This window comes from Drosophila melanogaster, chromosome 2R (genome assembly GCF_000001215.4).
Source record: "Drosophila melanogaster chromosome 2R".
Lineage (NCBI taxonomy): Eukaryota > Metazoa > Arthropoda > Insecta > Diptera > Drosophilidae > Drosophila > Drosophila melanogaster.
The window spans coordinates 24,869,356-24,888,622 of NT_033778.4; the positions used below are offsets into that span (position 1 = coordinate 24,869,356).

The 19,267-nt window shown below is 47.3% G+C and overlaps 5 protein-coding genes and 1 non-coding gene across 13 annotated transcripts; 3 read left to right on the top strand and 3 right to left on the bottom strand.

Annotated features, from left to right (window-relative positions):
* The first annotated feature begins 752 nt into the window (after positions 1-752).
* On the top strand, positions 753-2,154 carry Atf-2 (Activating transcription factor-2). The gene is made up of 2 exons (NM_001038884.2): positions 753-1,890; positions 1,944-2,154. The coding sequence occupies exons 1-2, from the start codon at positions 855-857 to the stop codon at positions 2,051-2,053; spliced, it is 1,146 nt and encodes a 381-aa protein (NP_001033973.1). The 5' UTR covers positions 753-854; the 3' UTR covers positions 2,054-2,154.
* Positions 2,052-5,557, bottom strand: CG16896 (uncharacterized protein). Its single transcript, NM_138129.4, has 4 exons — positions 5,005-5,557; positions 4,832-4,945; positions 2,354-4,769; positions 2,052-2,290 (listed from the first exon to the last, which is right to left on the bottom strand). Exons 1-4 carry the CDS (start codon positions 5,283-5,285, stop codon positions 2,135-2,137), a joined length of 2,967 nt encoding a protein of 988 aa, NP_611973.2. The 5' UTR covers positions 5,286-5,557; the 3' UTR covers positions 2,052-2,134.
* A 63-nt stretch (positions 5,558-5,620) lies between these two features.
* Positions 5,621-6,510, bottom strand: CG30423 (uncharacterized protein). The gene is made up of 4 exons (NM_166691.4): positions 6,410-6,510; position 6,304; positions 5,983-6,238; positions 5,621-5,917 (listed from the first exon to the last, which is right to left on the bottom strand). Exons 1-4 carry the CDS (start codon positions 6,423-6,425, stop codon positions 5,810-5,812), a joined length of 381 nt encoding a protein of 126 aa, NP_726490.3. The 5' UTR covers positions 6,426-6,510; the 3' UTR covers positions 5,621-5,809.
* An 825-nt stretch (positions 6,511-7,335) lies between these two features.
* On the top strand, positions 7,336-11,866 carry CG44247 (uncharacterized protein). Of its 2 annotated transcripts, none has more exons than NM_138130.4 (3): positions 7,336-7,942; positions 8,784-9,747; positions 9,809-11,866. In NM_138130.4, exons 1-3 carry the CDS (start codon positions 7,849-7,851, stop codon positions 10,359-10,361), a joined length of 1,611 nt encoding a protein of 536 aa, NP_611974.2. In that variant the 5' UTR covers positions 7,336-7,848; the 3' UTR covers positions 10,362-11,866. The 2 variants fall into 2 exon arrangements, with proteins under 2 accessions (NP_611974.2, NP_726489.2); NM_166690.3 differs by having other exon boundaries at positions 9,809-10,933.
* On the bottom strand, positions 11,775-12,462 carry asRNA:CR43466 (antisense RNA:CR43466). Its single transcript, NR_048203.1, has 2 exons — positions 12,122-12,462; positions 11,775-12,046 (listed from the first exon to the last, which is right to left on the bottom strand).
* Positions 12,215-19,260, top strand: NKAIN (Na,K-ATPase Interacting). Of its 7 annotated transcripts, NM_001299931.1 has the most exons (8): positions 12,215-12,271; positions 13,276-13,664; positions 13,722-13,859; positions 13,923-14,003; positions 14,066-14,257; positions 14,319-14,379; positions 15,171-15,225; positions 17,868-19,260. In NM_001299931.1, exons 2-8 carry the CDS (start codon positions 13,605-13,607, stop codon positions 17,878-17,880), a joined length of 600 nt encoding a protein of 199 aa, NP_001286860.1. In that variant the 5' UTR covers positions 12,215-12,271; positions 13,276-13,604; the 3' UTR covers positions 17,881-19,260. The 7 variants fall into 7 exon arrangements, with proteins under 7 accessions (NP_001286860.1, NP_001097449.2, NP_726493.2 ...); NM_001103979.4 differs by lacking the exon at positions 15,171-15,225; NM_166694.3 differs by lacking the exon at positions 17,868-19,260 and having other exon boundaries at positions 12,215-12,592; positions 15,171-17,590.
* Positions 19,261-19,267: the final 7 nt, after the last annotated feature.

The window sequence follows — 19,267 nt, forward strand, 5'->3', positions numbered from 1 at the left end:
AAATTGCTCGTTTCGTTGCGTGCATATTTCCCAAAATGCGAGCGGCTTGAAATCATTTTGCGTGTTGTTTTGTCCGCTGTCTGTTTTCTGCTTGTTCCTCCAATGAGAAATCTAATTTAAAAGATACAAATTTTAAATTATGGGGTTTTCTTGGCTACCAAAAATGTTTCGATGTTTTTTCTTCGCTTTACCTTCCTCTTCTTCACATATGATTGCTTCTACGTGCCGAAGACTCGCATTTTGGCATTTTGGATGCGATGGCAGATACGCAATTTCGTTGCGGAAATGCCGAATGTCAAGAGTGGTTGCATAACAGCTTCAAACACAGAAAGGCTAGGAATAATAAGGGTCTCATGACAGAGGGGTATTTTTTACACACAGTATTTATTGGTAACCAGATTCAAATTGAAAACATTCGCGCGCCTTTTTTGCACCCACTCGCGGTATCGATATATCGGTTTGCACACATCACTACTGTGCTAAGGTAAACAACATATAAAATATACATTATATCGAGGTTTGAAAATTCCTTTACTTATTTTGTTACACAATGAAGATTATTCAGTATTTATTTGATTTATTTTAAGTTCTACGTTATGATCTTTGTTCTACCAGTAATAAAATACATTTTACATCGTAATTACGGCAGAAGAACTTAGTACCTTTTCCAGCACTGCAGCCAGAGTTGGTTTCTTAATGGAGTCCGATAGGTTCAATAACACATCCATACATCGATAACAATTTTATTTTTTGTTTTGCTAATGTGATTTACAAAATAGTTGTTTTAATTGAGAATTGTCGGCAGATTATGGAGTTTGATTTGTAAATAGCATGATTTTGATGTAACTTCTGACATGGACACCGCCGGAGACATGGATCACCTGGCCAGTGTGTCCTTCGGCGACTTTGAGACAAAATCCCCAGAGGGCGACGTATCCTGCTATCAGAACTTTCGGGCACAGACGGAACATGTTTCGCTAGACATTTCTCTCGGGCAGAAGTCAGACACTCTATTTGCCGCCGACCAAACGCCCACGCCTACGCGACTCATCAAGAACTGCGACGAGGTGGGTCTCTTCGAGGACCTGCAGCACGTAAATCCATTTGACATTGGATTCCAGCAAGCAGCGGAGCGAAATGTCAGCGGCACTCCGAGTCGCCCAGAGGCTCGACCCAATGACGGTGAGTCCCTGCACACGCCCCAGGTGTATCCCGTCGAGGCCCCCACCGTGGTATCAGTTCCGTCTGAAAATCAGGTCCCACAAAGTGTCAGCTGCGGCGATATGGATGTGGACCAGCTTCTGGCCACGACAGTTACCTCGCCTTCCAAAGCCAGTCAAGATGGTCCGCCGCCGCTGCAGTTGATCCAGCCCCAGGTCCTAACATGGGTGCTGCCTGCGCAGTCAGTTCCCATTTCCATCGCTACAGTTGATTGTAACAGAAACAGGGTGAAGCCGACTGGTGCCATTCATCCCTTCATACTGCCGAAACCCACTGCGAAAGAATTAAACAAGACCAGTAAAAGACCCGAGCCTATTTTGGTCAGTTGCAACCCACCTAATAACGAGCCCAGTAGCGCCAGTCTGACGCCCACCTCACAGCTGCCCATCAAGGAGCGATTGAAGGCCATTATCCACAGCAATAATAACAGACGAAGTTTCTCCACACCGCCCAAGGCTGCGAAAGCAAAGGATCGCAGTCGGGACGAGGATTGTATGGAGCGACGAAGAGCAGCAGCCTCTCGTTACCGTAACAAGATGCGAAACGAGCATAAGGACCTCATCAAACAGAACGCCCAGCTGCAGCAGGAGAATCAAGAACTGCACGAAAGAATTTCCAGATTAGAAAAGGAACTGCAGCAGCACAGGAGTCACAGCAGCTTAGCTGGCGGTAAGCTTTAATAAACCATTCCTGAAGTTAAGTTAATTTATTTTCGTTTATAGTGGTGGCCGACCAGCTGCGGATTCCACCATCCAGTATACACTTGCTCATCAATGTGCCCAACGTGTTAGTGCCTTCGTCCGCCAGCAACGCAAGCGCGGCCAAGAAATAACCAATATGCCTTGTTTATTTATTTTCTAGTGCCATGTACATAATCCTAGCCTTGTAGTTTATTCGTACAAAAAAGCCTCAGTTAAGTTAAATTCCTTCTGTACTCCAATGTTTTGTCTGTGGTTATGATTTCCGTAAACTCTCTCTGTATCTCAAAAATGGAATTCTCGATATCCACCAGCTGGGGACTAAATTGCACAGATGATGTTGCTGGAGTTCGCAGCTGTTCCATGGTCATCTGTTCGGAAGAAAGTAGACTTAGGAGATCACAGAATACAATCTAAAATCTTTTATCACATACATCACGCAAGTTTTTCTGCAGCTGATCACGCTGATAGCAAAGTTTCTGGATTTTGTCGTAATACTTCTGTGCCAGTGGAGCACCCTCCGTATCCGAGTAGTAGCGCTGGGCAAGGAGCTCCATCTCCTGGTTACGAATTTCATCTTCGGCCAGCTGCATTTCTTGGTTGTGACGCCGACGCTCACGCTCAATACTGTGCATCAGCAGGTCCATGTCCTTCTCCATCTCCAGAATTTTGCGTCGCTGCTCAGACTCCTGTAACTTAGTGATGACCTCGCTCTTGCGCCGACGCACCTCCATTTGGTAGGTGAGCAGCATTTTCCGTTGGCAGGTGATGCGCTCTTCCTCGCGATGGATTGTGTCCTGGTAAACTCTCTCCATTTCTTTGAGGCGGCGAGCGTGCTCCTCTTGCTTAAGTCCTGTTTCAAGGCGTTCCATAATTTTAACCTCCTCCAACTCAAGATGGCGAATTCGGGCATCGATTTCCTGGTTGTGCTTGATCAACGATACTGCTTGATACTCCTGCTCATCGATCCACTCGCTGGGATATTTGAGAAACTTTGGATACACACCCTTCGGAATGGGGCTGAAGTGTGTCATGAAACGCTGTGGGTGAAGTGCAAGCGCACATTTGGACATTAGTTTGCGCGCCTTGGAAAGAAGTTTGCTGATGTCCACAGGGTTCTGATCGTGGAAGAAGAAGAGGACTGATCGCTTGTCTGGCAGCCGCAAGATTATCTCTCGATTAATCAAATTGTAGGCCACTACAAGAAAGACTGGAAACCAGGGTGGTTCCGAAAATATGTTGTCCCACAGCGATAGCCACTGCTCCTCTTCAAGGACCTCGGAAAAGGCAGTGCTCAGAAGGGGCCAGGCAAAATCTTTAGGCAACATCTCCTGGGATTTATAAAACTTGCAAAGCTGTTCGTCACAGTGCTGCAGGATATTTTCGCACATGGCCAGATAATTGGAGGGCGGCAGCGGATGAAATTCGAAACACAGCTGAAAATGATTCAATACAAGGGTAGCGATTAACTCAAAGCAAACCAGACTATTCTTGGGCATTCGCTTCACAAACGGAAAAATCAGGTGTGGCATAAAATCTGCGTGAGCTAAGACCTTGCACCATTGAGCAAGGCAACTCCAAATCTTAATCACAACACGGCGTTGGTGATCGTTGCGAATCTTAAGCTTCTTGGCCCGATTTCTGACCAGGAGAGGTGCCCCCAGTTTGATCAGTTCCTGGAATTGAGGCCCATTGCAGGGCAGGTCTAAGAGGGATGTCCAAATTAGGTACCTGTACTTTTCAGGATAGCAACCGTACTCCTTGAGCATGGTTTTTAGGCGCTGCGGATTGAGCAGATCTCGCAGTTCTTTGCTAACGCCTCCACCGACGCTGCAGGGCGGCAGAGGATTCGGTTGTTTGAAAGTGGACTTCACCTGGCTGAGGCAGCGGATCTGAGCTTGCAGGGCGTTAAAAATGCGGCACGTGGACCACACATTGACTTCTCCGCAGCGAGACGTTACACTCAACAGCTTGCCATCCCGACTCAGACTCAAACTTCGTGCATTGGAGCGCTGCACAATTAGCTTGTGATCCGTATTGGCTAAATCCAGCATGACCGCTTGGTTTCTGGTGGTGATTCCAAACACTATGCGCTCCTTTGGCTGCGAGAGGAAAGCCATTTGGTGGAGAGTAAAGTCCGTCAAGCGGTACATCTTTTCCAGATCAAAAGAGGCCACGCTCAGCAATAAAAGATAGCCATCCAAGGTACTAAGGCACATCTTGTTGCCGTCGGGGGTGAAGCAGTAGCTGAGTAGCATTCCATCGGCAAAGTCGTAGTGCTGGCAGTCAAACGTCAAGTCCTCCTCCAAGTCACTGTCATCCGGGCTTCGGAGAACTATTTCCGGTATAGATTCTGCGGCTGGTAGCAGTCTCAGTTTGCGATTCCTGGCCTTGATAGGCTGGCCCATCCGCAAAGTGCTCAATGAATGCGAGGACCACACATGCAGAGAATCGTTAGAAAACCCTATAAAGAACTGGTCCGAGTGGGGCAGGAAGGCAGCGAACTTCAGCGTGTAGCGCGACTGATCGAAATCCAGCTGATGGGAAACCTCCAGAGTATGGAGATTCACCAGAAGTGCATCGCTGCCGAAACGCATCAGAGCGATAGAGGAGCGTGCATTCTGCAGGCTATTGCTCCAACTCAATTCCTCAAGCGCTGCGCTTCCCACTTCTCCGTCGACCCCAAGAATTGAGTTGTCCACGTCTATGGTGAAAATGTGGCCCGTTTTATTGCCTACAATGTAGTCGCTACCGTGCAGAGGGGATGGCCGAATGAGCTTGGCCTTGGGCATCCGGAATCCCAGCCGCCAGTAGCGTTTGCGTACAAAGTCAAAGACGAAAACATTGCCACTGGGAAATAAAAAAGACTGTTTAAAAGAGTATTACGTTATTGTTTCCCCTGTCAACCTTACCGCTTGTCTATTACCACCAGCTTGTTGCTAAGTTCGTTGAAGCAGCAGGCGGCAATCTGGATGCGCAGTGCCTGACCTGCTTCCTTGATCGTGTGGTGAACGGTTAGGACGTTCCTGGAATTCGCAAACTTCGTTGGCAACAACTCCGCAATGTGCCTAGAGCGCATACTCACCCAGATTCGCTTTGCTTCAGCTTAAAAGGGTACTTGCGCATAGGAGCATTGCTCAAAAGCACACTGCGCGCTGCCTCAGGCTGCGTGAGCGACACATCAGAATCTCCCGTGTCTGAATCCTGATCTGTGAATAGCTCCAACTCCTCCTCCGTGAAGTCCTCCTCCACGTCAGTGTTGACATCTCTATCGTCCTGCATCGAGTTCTCGATGCCATGAAGGGCCACCGAAGGAATACCCGTGATCTGTTCCTTCTTGATTTCAGATTTTATAATCCTGTCCATGTTATGGGCTCAAATGAGGTGTAACTCCATTTGTCAAAGGACGTGTACTTTCGCCAATGAAAAAAGGAACGCCACACCGCTATTCATTTATCCAGCAAGGATATTTACAAATTTGTATATTTAACAACTGAATGCTTGTTCCTAGTTCCAGTGCAGCCAAATGAACACCATCCAGGCTATTTTTTTTCGACTATAAATATTTCCAGTTCAATTAAGTGAGTGAAAACTGAGAGCTAATCCCTCCTTGATACGCCAGTGGAGAGAATTACTGCTTATGGAATAGTGGTTTAGATATCGATATCGAACCAGCAAAAAGAACCGGAACCAGACAATGTCTACTACGTCAGTTTATTTTGTTTGCGTTTATCTGGATACATTTGATTATATGAGATTTGTTGATGACTGCGGATAAGCGAACAGCATGCGTGCTTACGGATAAATGGCCGTAACCCTAGGACCCAGTGCATCGGTGATATTCCTGCGCCGGTTACTAGCCTAGTGAGCTTGTGAACTACAAATCCCCTCTAGAACATGGATCCGTATGGCTCGTCATCGCGCATGGCGTACCAGAAGATGGTGCCGTAGTTAATAATGTTACTTATTATCGTCAGGATACTCGCCGTCCAGGTGATCTGTTAAGAATGACATCGCGTGTTTAACACTCTTAAAATCCCAATAGCTCCGTGTGTCCACTTACCACCAATGCGTGGGCTAGGACGATGGGCAGGGCGAAGGCACTCAGCACCATTCCCGCGGTAAGGAAGTGAGCAAACTCCGATTTCGGATTGGTCTCATTTCCAGGAGTTGTCCTCCTGGCAATGAAGACTGGAAGAACTGACAGCACGTAGAACAGCAAAACGAAGAAGGGATAGAAAATCTTTGTCGTGGGCACGGCGCAGGCCAGGATCAGGAAGGTAACACCAATGCATGTAAGAAAGGCGCAGATGAAGAGGCTGCACAAAGAGGGGAATCATTATCAGACGGTTGGCTGCAGGAGTGGGTGTAGTTGTAGACATACGCTGTGTGATGGTTTCAAAAGAGGCGTGTAGCGGGTTCCAGTTGGTGTTGATGTAGGCGAAGAATGTAAGCCATTAGATTTGCTAGAGACTGTTGTGCATAATTACCCTTTAAGGTGGCCATTGTATTTGTTTATAATTTTTCCTTTGTCGCTCCTAAAAATGACTCAGATGTGTAGTTCCAGATGAACCAGTTCATCAGTATGACCGAAACATGACCATTCAAAATTATTTAAACGTAATATACCGATTCTAGTATATACCGTTAAAAATAATTTATTAAATTCGATTTTAAATTCTTCCAGGTCTAATTAAATGTATTTTCAATTTATATGCTAATTTTCTCCGAACCTCCATGAAATGCTTTATTAAAGGACTTACCTTTGGTTTTTAAGTTTTTAAAAGCTTTTTTATTAAATGTCTTTTAAAAGTCCGTTTATCAACGACTAATCAATGAAAAGAAAGCAAGGAAAAGATGAGTATTCCCCGATAATCTGTTACGAAATCATTTCGCGTAAGAATCCGAGATCCACTTGGGGGTATTTCTCCCAACCGATTCGGACATCAGGACCAATGCTACACATACACTATTCGGCCTACCATAACTCCCGCAGTCCTTTGCCGGTGAGAAAAGCTCTTTGGCTGCCAATTCATTGATAAAAATTAAGCACGCCCTATCCCAAGCGAGGAAGCTGGAGGAAAGGGAGGGTTCTCCCAAAGCGGGCGTGGAGTTGGCTGACGGGGCTTCGGAATTCGTGAGTGGCAGCCACCTGCTAGCTGGCCGAGAGTCTCCTTGGCCTCGTCTCGGCTCTTTATGAATGCCCGTGTTTACTCAAAGAATAAAGGAACGGACGTGCCGAGCTTTTCAGCCCCACTGTGCGCATGCGCTGCTTTTGACTACTGTGCCCCTCTGGTTGTTGTTGTTGCTGCGCGGCCTGCCCTCAAAAGCTGCCCGCAACATTTAACAGCGCGGGGGCGAACCTAACATTTGCGTCACAGCTTCTGCTTCTTCTCGGGCTTTTTGCCGCCGCCAGGCTCATTCAGTTTCTTCAGTATAACGGTATACGTCGACAGCGGAGCAACGCAGCCCAGGAGTCGAGTCCCATCCGCATATATCCCCACAGCCATATGTCCATCTGAGCTTCTTCGCCAGCAATCTGTGAGAAAAGTGCACCATTTGACATTTTAACCACCCGGTAGAGTGCAGCATAACCTTTGCTAGGACACCTAATAACCCCCAAAAATCCTCGAGAAGTGCAGTTGGCGCAGGTTACTAGCCAGAAATATTGCACGCCCACGCGAAAGTGCAAAAGTTCGGGGAGCAACCACCAGCAGCTGCCAATTGGATATATTCGCAAGTGTGTGCGAGTGTGGGTGTTGAAAATCAATAACCCTCGTCGACGTCGTCGTTCTAGCCAAAGCCCCATTAACCGGCCATATGGCAGTGGTGGCAGAGGTCGTGCAGTGCTAGATAGTTCCCATTCGAAATTGATTTCTGAGGTCTCGAGAAATCCGCAAGTGGGAGTGCATTTGGTGGCAAGTGCAAGATGGCGGCTCGCCTGGAAATCACCGTTAGCTTGGCGCTCGCTGCAACGCTACTGTGCAGCATATTGGGTCATTGCGAAATGTCCGTTTACCCAGGTAAGCCTAAAAATAGCGCACTACACACCCATTCACCTATAAGCCCGTACACCCATGTACCCACACACGCAGCCTGAGTGTTCGGGCTTGAATGGCGCAGGAGGAGCGAAAGGAAAGGAAAGGAAAGCTGCCACCTCGATTTGTGTATCCCCTGCACTAGATACATGCATGGCGAGTCCTGCGAAGTGCTCCGAATCAAACCAAAACACCCACGCTCATTGCTTCGGCAAAACTAAAAAGTCAAGCCAACTGCAGCGTCGTAACTACATAAATACACATAAGTGGTAATAACGAAATTCTCCACTCGAAATTTACATTCATATGTATGCATTTGGTATAAATATATGTAATATGGATTAGCTACGATTTTCGTAGCATACATTTAAGCGCCTTAAAGCTTTTCCGTTCATCCCAACAGCTATAACAAATACTTCCTTGATACAAGCGCAACAATGGGCTGAACACGACGAAAACAACAAAGTGCGATGGAATTGCCACGCACGTCACAGACTTCGGTTCCCAGTCCTCCGACTGTATGTTGGTCTCCCTCACTCTGCGGGAATTGCTCGGGTTGACCTGGGCGCGTGTGTAATTGGTCTATTTTTAGCCTCTGGCAATAAAACGAACTTTTGTTTGTCTATTTCGAATCCTTTAAGGCTGTAGGAGGCAGACCACCGCATTTCGGCCATTCCATCTATTTCTATTTCTATTTCGACTTCGATTTCACTTTCTATTTTCCGATCCCTAACACGCAGCCCAGGCTCATTACCATTACCATAATCATCTGCCCGTGCCCACTAATCCGATGACATTGATACGATTCGAATCCGAATTCTTGCAGGATTGCGCCGCCGACCCATTCAGCCGCCTGTGATGGATCCGCAGAGTGAGCAAGAGTATGCTTTTCTGGCCCAGATGATGGAGCAGTATGCCCGCCGTCGGCTGCAGCAGCAGTTCGACCAACAGCTGCACGAAATCAACCTGAAGATGGATCGTCAGCGGCAGCTCTTGGAGCAGGAGCGGTACCGCCAGCGGCAGCAGGAGCTCCAGGTACAGCGCGAGGCGGAGGAGGACTACGAGTCCAACGGAAACAACCTGAACCAGCAGTACGACCAGTACGACAACGCGGAGGCAGAGGCCAGCTACGGCAGTCCGATGGAGGCAGTCTCTGATCTCCAAAGTCCTCCATTGTACCTGCCTCGCCTGCCCAACCTACCACCCTTGCCCAGCCTTCCGAATCGGCCCAGCCTGGGCAACTCCCCGAACAGGAACAGTGTGCTCCGCGAACGGATTCCCTTTGCTGTAGGTCCCAGCGACGCTCGCTTCTTTGACAACCCGAACGACCCTTCGGGGGAGCTGGATTCCCGGGCGCTGGAGGACTACGAGGAGTATGCTCCCATTGAGCCCACAACCGAAGTAGCCACCACCGCCAGTAAGACCAAGATCGATACGCCAGTACCGGCTCCCGTGCCCGTTGAGCCGCCCAAACTGCTTGACGCCGCCAACACCAACTTCCACCGCATCAATCCCCAGTCCGCCGCCGCCGCAGCCGTGGCGGGAGTGAATATTCCCCAGAGCAAAGAACAACCACCCCATGAACTTAACGCACTGATCAACAAGCTGCAAAAGCAAAGCAAAGCGCCCTCTCATTTGACGCTGGTCAACGGAGGTGATTCCAGTCAGGAGCAGATTGTGCTGCGCCAGCACCTGGGCATGAACAGCGAGATGGGGGTGTACATAGTGGCCCTAATAGCGGGGGTTAGTGCAGCGGTGACCGTTGGGCTTCTTGCCCTCGGAGTAACTTGGTAAGTAACCCAGAGAAGCTCCCAATGCCTGTTCCAGGAGCTAACCAATATATCTTGACAGGTTCCATAATCGACACAAGGCAGCAGCGGACGTGGAATACCCTGCCTACGGCGTTACCGGGCCGAACAAGGATGTCTCGCCGTCCGGTGACAGAAAGCTGGCCCAGAGCGCCCAAATGTACCACTACCAGCACCAGAAGCAGCAGATCATCGCCATGGAGAACCAGGCCACGGATGGTAGCTGCGGCATGTCGGACGTGGAGAGCGACGACGACAACGAGGAGGGCGACTACACGGTGTACGAGTGCCCCGGCCTGGCGCCCACTGGTGAGATGGAGGTGAAGAATCCGCTCTTCCTGGACGAGACGCCGGCCACGCCGTCAAACAACCTGTCGTCCCAAACCGCTGGAGCTGCCAATGCGGCAGCAGCGACCAATAACAACATCACGCAGGCTACCCCCCAGCAGCCGGCCACCCTGAAGAAGGGAACGGTCAAGCCGAACATAAATCTCCTGAACGCAACGGGCACTGCAGCAGCAGCAGCTTCAGCCGCATCAGCAGCCTCAGCGACCGGAGGGGAGGAGCCCAAGCAGAAGCGCAAGAGCAAGAAGTAAGGCGACTGGACATTGTTTTCCCTCTTGGGGCAATTGGTAAAGTTTGACTGATCCATTGTCAGCCAACAGACACATCCTCTTACACAGATTCAAAAACAGACCAGACTAGGTGCTGGGAGCCATCTACGCATATTACAGATACTTCAGGGAATTTAATTCCGGGAGCCAAGCAAACCACACACACGACACTACACACATCTGTCACTATTCTTCCTTCCCTATATATGCATAAGTCCGGTAATGTAATGTAATTGCTATGCAGTAAGAATAGCTCCAGTAAACCGTGAGTACCCCAAACCCGAACCCAATCCCAATCCCAATCTCATCCGCCCAGTTTCCACCCGCTGTCAGTTGCACAACGCTGATGATTCTATTACGATGCGGCAAGCGTAATCCTGTGTTGCATGGCAGCGTGGGTTATTGTATATCAACTTTTTTTGTCACTGCGAATCGTTGGATTTACGGTCTGGAGAAGCTGAGGAGCTTAGGAGGAGGGACAACCAACCGAAGCAAACTAACATATTATATTATTATAAATATATGTATACATACACACATATTTATATATAGATATATATTCATGTAATTATTGTATTATATACACGAAGGCGGACACCTTTTTACTTACCTGTCTGTGTGGTGTACTATCTTCTCTCATTTTTACTACGCTTTGTGATCGATCCTAAATTATCTGTGTCAATTTAGAAATACAATTCCGGCATCCAAACTTTTTGCATGCGCATGCAAATATATTTCGTAGAGCAGGAGACGCGACTAGAGGAGGAGAGGATTATTTACAAGTAAAACTTAACAATAATTTCCCTGCACATTCATGTAAAGTAAATGAAAAACGACTGATAACACACAAAAAGAACACGCGTCTATTGTACAAAAAAGAGAAATCGATACGAAGAAACAATTTATTTACCTATTAGTGAGAGATTATTAATGGAAACTATCAGCGGAAACAATTCCCAGCCCCAAAAACTACTAAAGGAAACTGTAGCGAACATTTTACTGTATTGCTGTAAATAATCATGAAACATTGGGCAAAGGACAGAGTTAGAAACCATTGCGGCCGAAACAATACACTGAATACAACCGAATTGAAGAACTTGCGAGTTCAAAAACTAGCTAAAGAAAACACAACACGAATATTATATTTCTATTAACTAGGCGAATGCAAAGCATCTTGGAGCATTGAACATTGAATTTGAATTCCAAATCGAAACTGACTTAGCCACAATAAAATGCGCATAGCATATGAATGTACGTTGAGCGTAATGTTGAGTTTGAAATATATATTTTATGGTGTTTGGCCAAAAACACGAAAATAATTAGAACTCAAGGCGAGGACTCGAAATGCAAAATTGCAACTTGAAAGCGGAGGTGCAAAGAACACACTTTGTAAATGAAGAGCATAATTTAATTTATATTTATTCATGTATGATAACCGTAAAACACACAAATTATACAATATGCATACAGAATAAACTAAACTAACCAAAATCCCGCGTCTTCTTCTTTTTAATCAACACGTATCTGGACCTAACTTCCCGGGGATTTCCCTTCTGGACGTGTCCTTTGGAAAGATAAAAGAGGAAAGCTTAAAGATCGCTGTAAGGTGCTTGCACCGATTGAGAAGGCTCAATGCAACCGTTTTTATAGATGATGCATCCTATGGCCTGCGAAAATATTTAAGTTGTGCATTTTATTGTTTGATTATAGTAAATGACTTTTTAAAAAGTAACGTTAAATACCATTTCCAATGATTGGTATTTCTACAAACTGAAATGGTATATAACGCCATTTTCTGCCAGGTCCGAAGGAATTCTTATCGTTTGTAGCACGGTCACACTGCTCAGTTATTTCAATTGTTTGTCCCGTTTGCTCGAGCACTTGTTCCCAACGTAAGTCTAAAAAGACTTATTTTCCGAGATAATAAATCGCCGTGGCTGCGCATTATGTAAAGTGGAGTGGTTCCGTGCCGATTTCGCTGCGTTGGGGCCGTTCCAAACATATGGAATCTAAACGCAGCGTATTTCACTCCTGCTCGTGTGTGTCTGTGTGTGTTTATGGTTGTAGTGGGGCTTCCGTGTCGCAAGTGGAAAACAAATGAAATTGAGTTCTCGCTTTGAGTCATATTCGAGTGACAAATAAAGCGCGTCATGCGTTGTCCATTGAATTACAGTTTAATTTGATTACAGTTTAATTTGGTACCGCCAAGACATGTACGTCCAACCACCGATCGATCTGTGAGGGCCTCAAATATAGACATGGTGTACCCGCACAGGAATGAAGATGCGGGAGCATCTCTGGCGTGTTTGTGTGCTAATTAATTAATTGCTCATACTTGACCTGGACACTAAGCAGACGCTGTTGAAATCGACAATACATATAACACTTTGTGCTCGCGTAGATGAAATGGGCGAAAATAGTGCGTGCTTGGTTCAAGTTACGTGAGCCCCTCGCTTCGTGTGTGTTGGTAGGGAGCATTCAATGCGCGCGAGTGTGTGTGAGCAGCGGTGTGGGGATGGGCACCTCCTCTTTGCTTGTACCTAGGTGGAATAGTTTGGTACCCGTGACTTTCCCAGGAAAAGAGCATTTTATAAAGTTTCCCTATTCTTTTGTTTTGTAAATTACTGTGAACATTGGGTGATTTATTCAAAGTTGATTCAAAATAAATTACTAAGTACTAAGGAAACTTACAGAATAAAATATTTCTGAAACATCTCCTCGCGTTCGGAAATGTAGGAAGCATGACTCAATTTGTATTCGTGAAATCATGAACCCACAATGCAGTACCCGAGGTTCAAAGAACTAGTACCCTCCACAGCAGTGTTTAAGCAGGGTTTCTCTCAGTAGCGCAGTTCATTTGGCTTAATTTCTCTTTATTTACACTCGGTTCGCACAGATCAGGTTTTGTTCGCTGCTCGACGGGGCAGCTGCATTCTTTCTCGCTCCCACCCTGCCCCTGGATTCCCCTGCACCTGTTCGTTCTCGAGGTGCGAGCGAGAGGCCAAGAGGCAGAGGTAGAGCGGCACTTGCCACGCTTGACTTGCAGCAGGTCTGCAGGCGACGCGGAAATGCCACTAGAAGGTCCAGCTACAGCCGCCGATAGACACCAGTTCCAGTCCCGATAAGGAAGCGATAGACTGAAGTAGACAGCTAGCTGGAAAGACAGATAGCGACGGGGAGAGTGGATTTATTTATTATTCAAATTCTGAATGGAATGACGATGTGATGGGCTCGTGCTCGTGTACGCGGCGACACTTTTTGCTGTCAATATGCTTCCTGCAAGTGGTGAGTAGACCGCGATCCGAATGATTACAATTCGAAATCTACAGCCGTTCCCCATAGATAACGATTATCGAGCGCCAGGTATTCGACTTCCTCGGCTACATGTGGGCGCCTATCCTAGTGAACTTTTTCCACATTTTGTTCATCATATTCGGGTTTTACGGCGCCTACCACTTTCGCGTTAAATACATCATCACCGTAAGTGCCCTGATTACCATATCTCTGCGATAACCCCATTTTATTTTGTGTGCCCGCCTGCAGTATCTAATATGGAACTTCCTGTGGATCGGGTGGAATACCTTCCTCATTTGCTTCTACTTAAATGTGGGGCAGTTGAACAGGGTGAGTTTCGTGGCTCCACAATAGACATATCTCTTCTTAACTAGAAGGAAATCTCTTCACAGGACAGTGACCTGCTCAACCTGGGCACTGGCAGCGTCTCCTGGTTCGAGGCGAATGGGTACGGTTGCAAGCCCACCTATAACATGGCCGCGGACGATACGTTCCGTCCCCAGCGGCCGGAGCGCGTGGAAGGCTGCCTGCTGGACTACCCGCTGGTGGAGATCACCCACTCGGGGGTACAGTGCGCTCTGGCGGTGAGTGATCTACTAGCTTAAGTTCCCTGAATTGTGTAAATTGTCTCGCCCACTCCCACAGCTGCTCGGCATACTCGGTGCGATTCTGATTAGTTGCATATTTCTTGACGAGGACGACAGATGTAAGTGGCGCTCTCTGAATGCGAATAAGAAACATGCTCGCCTGTCATAAACACCACTAACCGGGAACGGTCATTGCTAACCCCTCTCATCCCCATAAGATCTTTCACTTTCGGGTCTGTGCACTGAGGTGTATGTTTTCTTTTCTCACAAAACCTAAAATAATACCCTATGTGTAAGCAATGTTTGTAAAGTTATCATCGAGAATTTGGCCAATGGCTTTATATTATTCTCGATTGTATAAGGCTCTCGATAAGAAGTCTCTTGCCTCCCTACCAAAAAACCCGCAACCTGGAATGCGACTGTACCCCCAGAAAATTATGGTTTCGATTTAAACATAAATTGTGTCCTATATTAACCATTATGACTTGTCCATTTGAATTGTGTGCATCTATACACATGCCCTTTAAAACATTTTACTCACATACCACATAATCGTATTGTTATTCATGTTATGTATATGTCATTTACTCATAATCAAGAAATCAGAAACATTGTATTTGCATATGGGCAGCGACACTGTGCAGCTCTAAACCATGTAAGACGACATTGAGATAGGTGCTCCGAAATGAATATAATTAATTGATATGAAAGTATGTAAATGTAAAAATGTAGACAAAATGAGCAAACAATATAAAAACATATTTATTTACACAAATAAGAAGCTAAATCAATTACTCTTGACTAGTTCTATAATTAGTAAAAAGCTTGTGGGTGCTGCACGGTGTCCTGCTGCCTCCGATGTTTTCCTCTGTTTATTGTTAAAGCATCTTAATCAATTTCTGGTTTTCAGTCGATTTCATGAACGGCGACGCGAAGAGTCCACAGCATACCGTGGTGCACCCAATGTACGTGAGCTATACAAGTATACCCACAACATCCGCAAGCGCCACCATGCAATCAAATAAGCATCTGCAACTGCAGCACCAGCAGCCGCAGCAGAACTCACTGAAACTCTATCATCATCAGCAACAACAGCAACCCAAACTACACCACTTCAATAAGAACTACCAGTTGAGCGGCAGCAACAATAATACACTGAATAATAATCTCCACCAGCGTGCGCCTGCGCTGCTGCCGCCAAACACAACAAATAACCGCAGCGCATCATTCCAAACTCAAAGTCACCCTTCAAACAACCATGTAACTCAACGCACAGGCGGAGAGGGGAGCAACTGCAGTAGTCTACGCCGCCATCGACAACACCATTCCAAGGCACTCGTCAGCCCCAGTCCCATGTCACCTCAGACCACGCCGTCGCTTTCGTACGCTTCCCTGCAAAACTCGAGTCCCTACCTAGCCGGAAACTCCCTTAGCAACAGCAACTACAGCATATTCCAGAGCCCCGACTCGCTCCAGGGCAGTTCTCATTTCGCCCGTATTCATCACAAGCCCAAGCCGCCCAAATCTGATTATCCTGTTTCTGGAGAATTCAATCCGGGCGGGAATATATCCTCGCCTGTCCGTCCGCTCGATCGCCTGTCGCGCAGTCTCGAGGACGACGAAGACAACTTTTCGCTGCAGAAGTTCGCTCCCGGCGAACACGGTGTCACCTACGTCCCTTTTCAAAGTCCTACTCCAAACAGCCTTTTTCTGGGCGAGAACAACAACTCCCAGCCCCACCTCGTCTTTCACACCAACTCTCGGTCTAGTCCCAACAACAATGCTTATCCCTACGACCAGAGCGGTTTGCCCTCTTCCCTCCGTATGGGGTCAAACTCCAATGCCCGACGGCCGACTCACATTCCTCTGCCCACGGTTCCCATGCACAACTGCCAGGAGGTAGAAAATGATGAGGACGCAGATGGCGAATCCGAGCAAGATCACGATCAGATGCTGACGCCTCCGCCTCCGCCGTTAGTGCGGCCTCACATCCATCAACGCTTGGGTCAGGCGCCCTACCTCGATCTCTCTCCGGAAGTGGCAGAGCGCTATGCGATTCCCAGCAAGCTTGGACCCAGCCTTCCCATTCAAGTGCCACTCCCCGTCCCACATGGTTCGCCCATGGTACGTCGCAGTAATCGTCGACCTAGGCCATCCAATCCCGTGAACTTTTGCGACCAGATTCGCGCTACACCTCCTGGTTATGTGGTACGCGCCCAGAGCGACGACCGTCTAATGGAGCAGGTCGAGGCTGATGCAGCACCGCACGTGAATCGTCGGAGCGGTCGCGGCGGTAGCGGTCAAAAGACCCGTCCTCGGTCGTTCTGCAACTCGATAGTGGGCGTGCAGGGTTAGACTTAAGTACGTCCCGCTGCACTTGCTCCTCTCCTCTCTCTTACTCACGCTTTCTGCCTAGGCAGGATGGCTGTTACTAACTCTACCAGGATCACTCGATCCCTAAACACATACAAAAAATTTCATATACATAGGTGTTGCTGTTTCTTTGTTGTGCCTAACCAGCCGGCTAACCTGGCTAAGAACAGGTCCTAACCATAGCTTCCCATGCAAGCGTTTATCGATTTTAATGATACCTTGCAGAGCTGACTTTAATTGTGTAAATCTAATTAATAATTCAGATACGTGCGATCAGTAGAGACTTTCCTCGAATTGTGATAGAAGGCGTGGAAAGTCGTGACAGAATGCAAGCCTAACAATTTTATGTTGATCTGTGATAACTGAAAACAAATATGAACGACAAACGATAATTTGAAAAACGAAAATGTCACAAAATCATTATCAAGAAAAGGATATGACAATTTGTTGAGAATACGAGCGATAAATGAAATTTTGAGCCAATTGCAACCAGATGCCTTGGATGTATGACGGAATAGAGATTAGAATATACAACATACATATATATACCGATGTTATGGGCGGGAGAGCCCAGCCTCCCCAAGAGTTGCCTTTGTTGTTTAACTAATAATACATATGAATGTATATTTGCCCTTAATAACGAAATGTACTACGATGCAAACTTTAGTTGTCGAACACAAACAAGAAGTTGCCTATTCCGTTAAGTGAGAGATTCGTTATACAAGCGCAAGCAAACGTAAAAACGTTTAGAATTACGTATAGAAATGTTAAGCCTAGTATTAAGCTTGAGGCCACAAAACGCAAGAGCAGAGCAGATCTAAATCCATTTAGCGTAGACACTATTTACTGTTTTAGATAGATCCCTCATATTTAGCCATGCGAATTGTGCGTAGACTGGTGCCAATTCTCGAAGAGATTGAACGCGTTTCCAATAAAAATGTTCATTTACACCATAGTACGGGTAATCTTTCTCTGTCTCGGAAGCTTTTTTCGTAGCCGATCCTTCTATCTTCCTAAGTTGCTCTCTTACTGGTAGTTGGCTTTTTGTAGCAATTGTGCCTCTAACCAACCGCTAACTATTGATTCTCTCCGAACGTAGCTAATCCAACTTGATTAACAGCTCCAATCACAAAAGCACACTCAAAAGCAAGCCAAGGTAACTTTGAGCATTGTATCCGCGGCTTAACGGTCTAAACAATCTTCCACTGATCCTATATTGTTCTCTCCGGCGCAGTGAAGCATATTAGGAAGCAGTCTAAACACCGCCAGTCGCTGTACTCCATCGAATTCGGCAGCAGTACCGACACCATCCGGCATGGCGGCCACTCCTTGGGACTGGGCGATCCTCGGGGCGACCAAGATGGCGGCGAACTGAGTCCTAAGCCGATGACACCACGACGCGTCAAGCGGCGATCGGTCATGGCGCGCGGCACACAAGGAAGGCAGTCAAATGGAGGAGGCTCTAGCAGGCGCTCATACCACGGATCAAGCGGCACCCTGAGATCCAAGCACGGACATAGTGGACGTGGAGGCGGAGCAGACAGCAGTAGCGGAAGCTATGTGAGGAGCAGCACTCGAAGCTCTCGCCGGAAGTATCATCAGAATCCAGTGACTAAAATCATCGATCAGCAGCTTCAGCAGGAGCAACCTCACCTGGGTTCCTTCCACCGACAGGATAAACTCTCGCTGACTGCCTCCAACCTGCAATCACTCAACAATGACTTTGTGAACAACACCAATGCTTCCGGCAGTCAATTGGGAAGTCTCGGCAAACCCAATGAGCACTACTACCACAGCTACCGCAAAAACATTCCGCTGGATCCCATTTACTACAATACCAACGGTCTAGGAGCGCTGGAGGAACCACCGAGCCTTCCACCGCCACCACCTCTGCCATCTGCAGCTGGAGCCTCAATCCTGCACGCGGGCGGTGGAGGCCACTACAACCCCAGTTACCAACACTCCACGACGCACCTAAACGACGTTGGTCACGCTCCCGATGAAGTATACAACAATCGACCGCCCTCGGTGCGCTCCAGTTACTCGAATTTTCATGGCTCACGGCCACTCTCCACCGCTTACGGGAATGCCACTGGTGAGAATGTATTCGCTGGACTGAACGGAGCCAGCGCCAGCCCACCGCAGGCTCCTTGTACGCCACCCCTCTACCAACAGCATCCCATGCAACTACAGCAGCACCAACAGCAGCAGTATCCTCCACCGCCGCCAATGGATCCGGCGCCTGCTTACGTCAGCACCATGTCGTTCTCCAAAAGAACTGCCTCTCGGGAAAGCATTCGCTCAATGGCCTTTCTCAACAACGGCCCGCCCGCCTACAATCTGAATTACCACACGCCGCCCGACTCGGAGACGACCATGTAATTTGGTTCGCCCTTTGTCTTTACCGTCGCACATGGATCTTGAACTATAACACAATCATCATCAAGCCATCAGCCCATGCCCAACACATATTATATCTTGTGCAACAAGCCAAGGCTACCACTTGGTGCTTTAACCACATGGATAGCATATACTTGATCAGTAAAATAACGATATCTGTAGTGCTTAATTTATACGTAAGTTTCTGTCGTTTTACCAAAGTGCCTTTGTAAATAAATACTTAAAATAATGGAT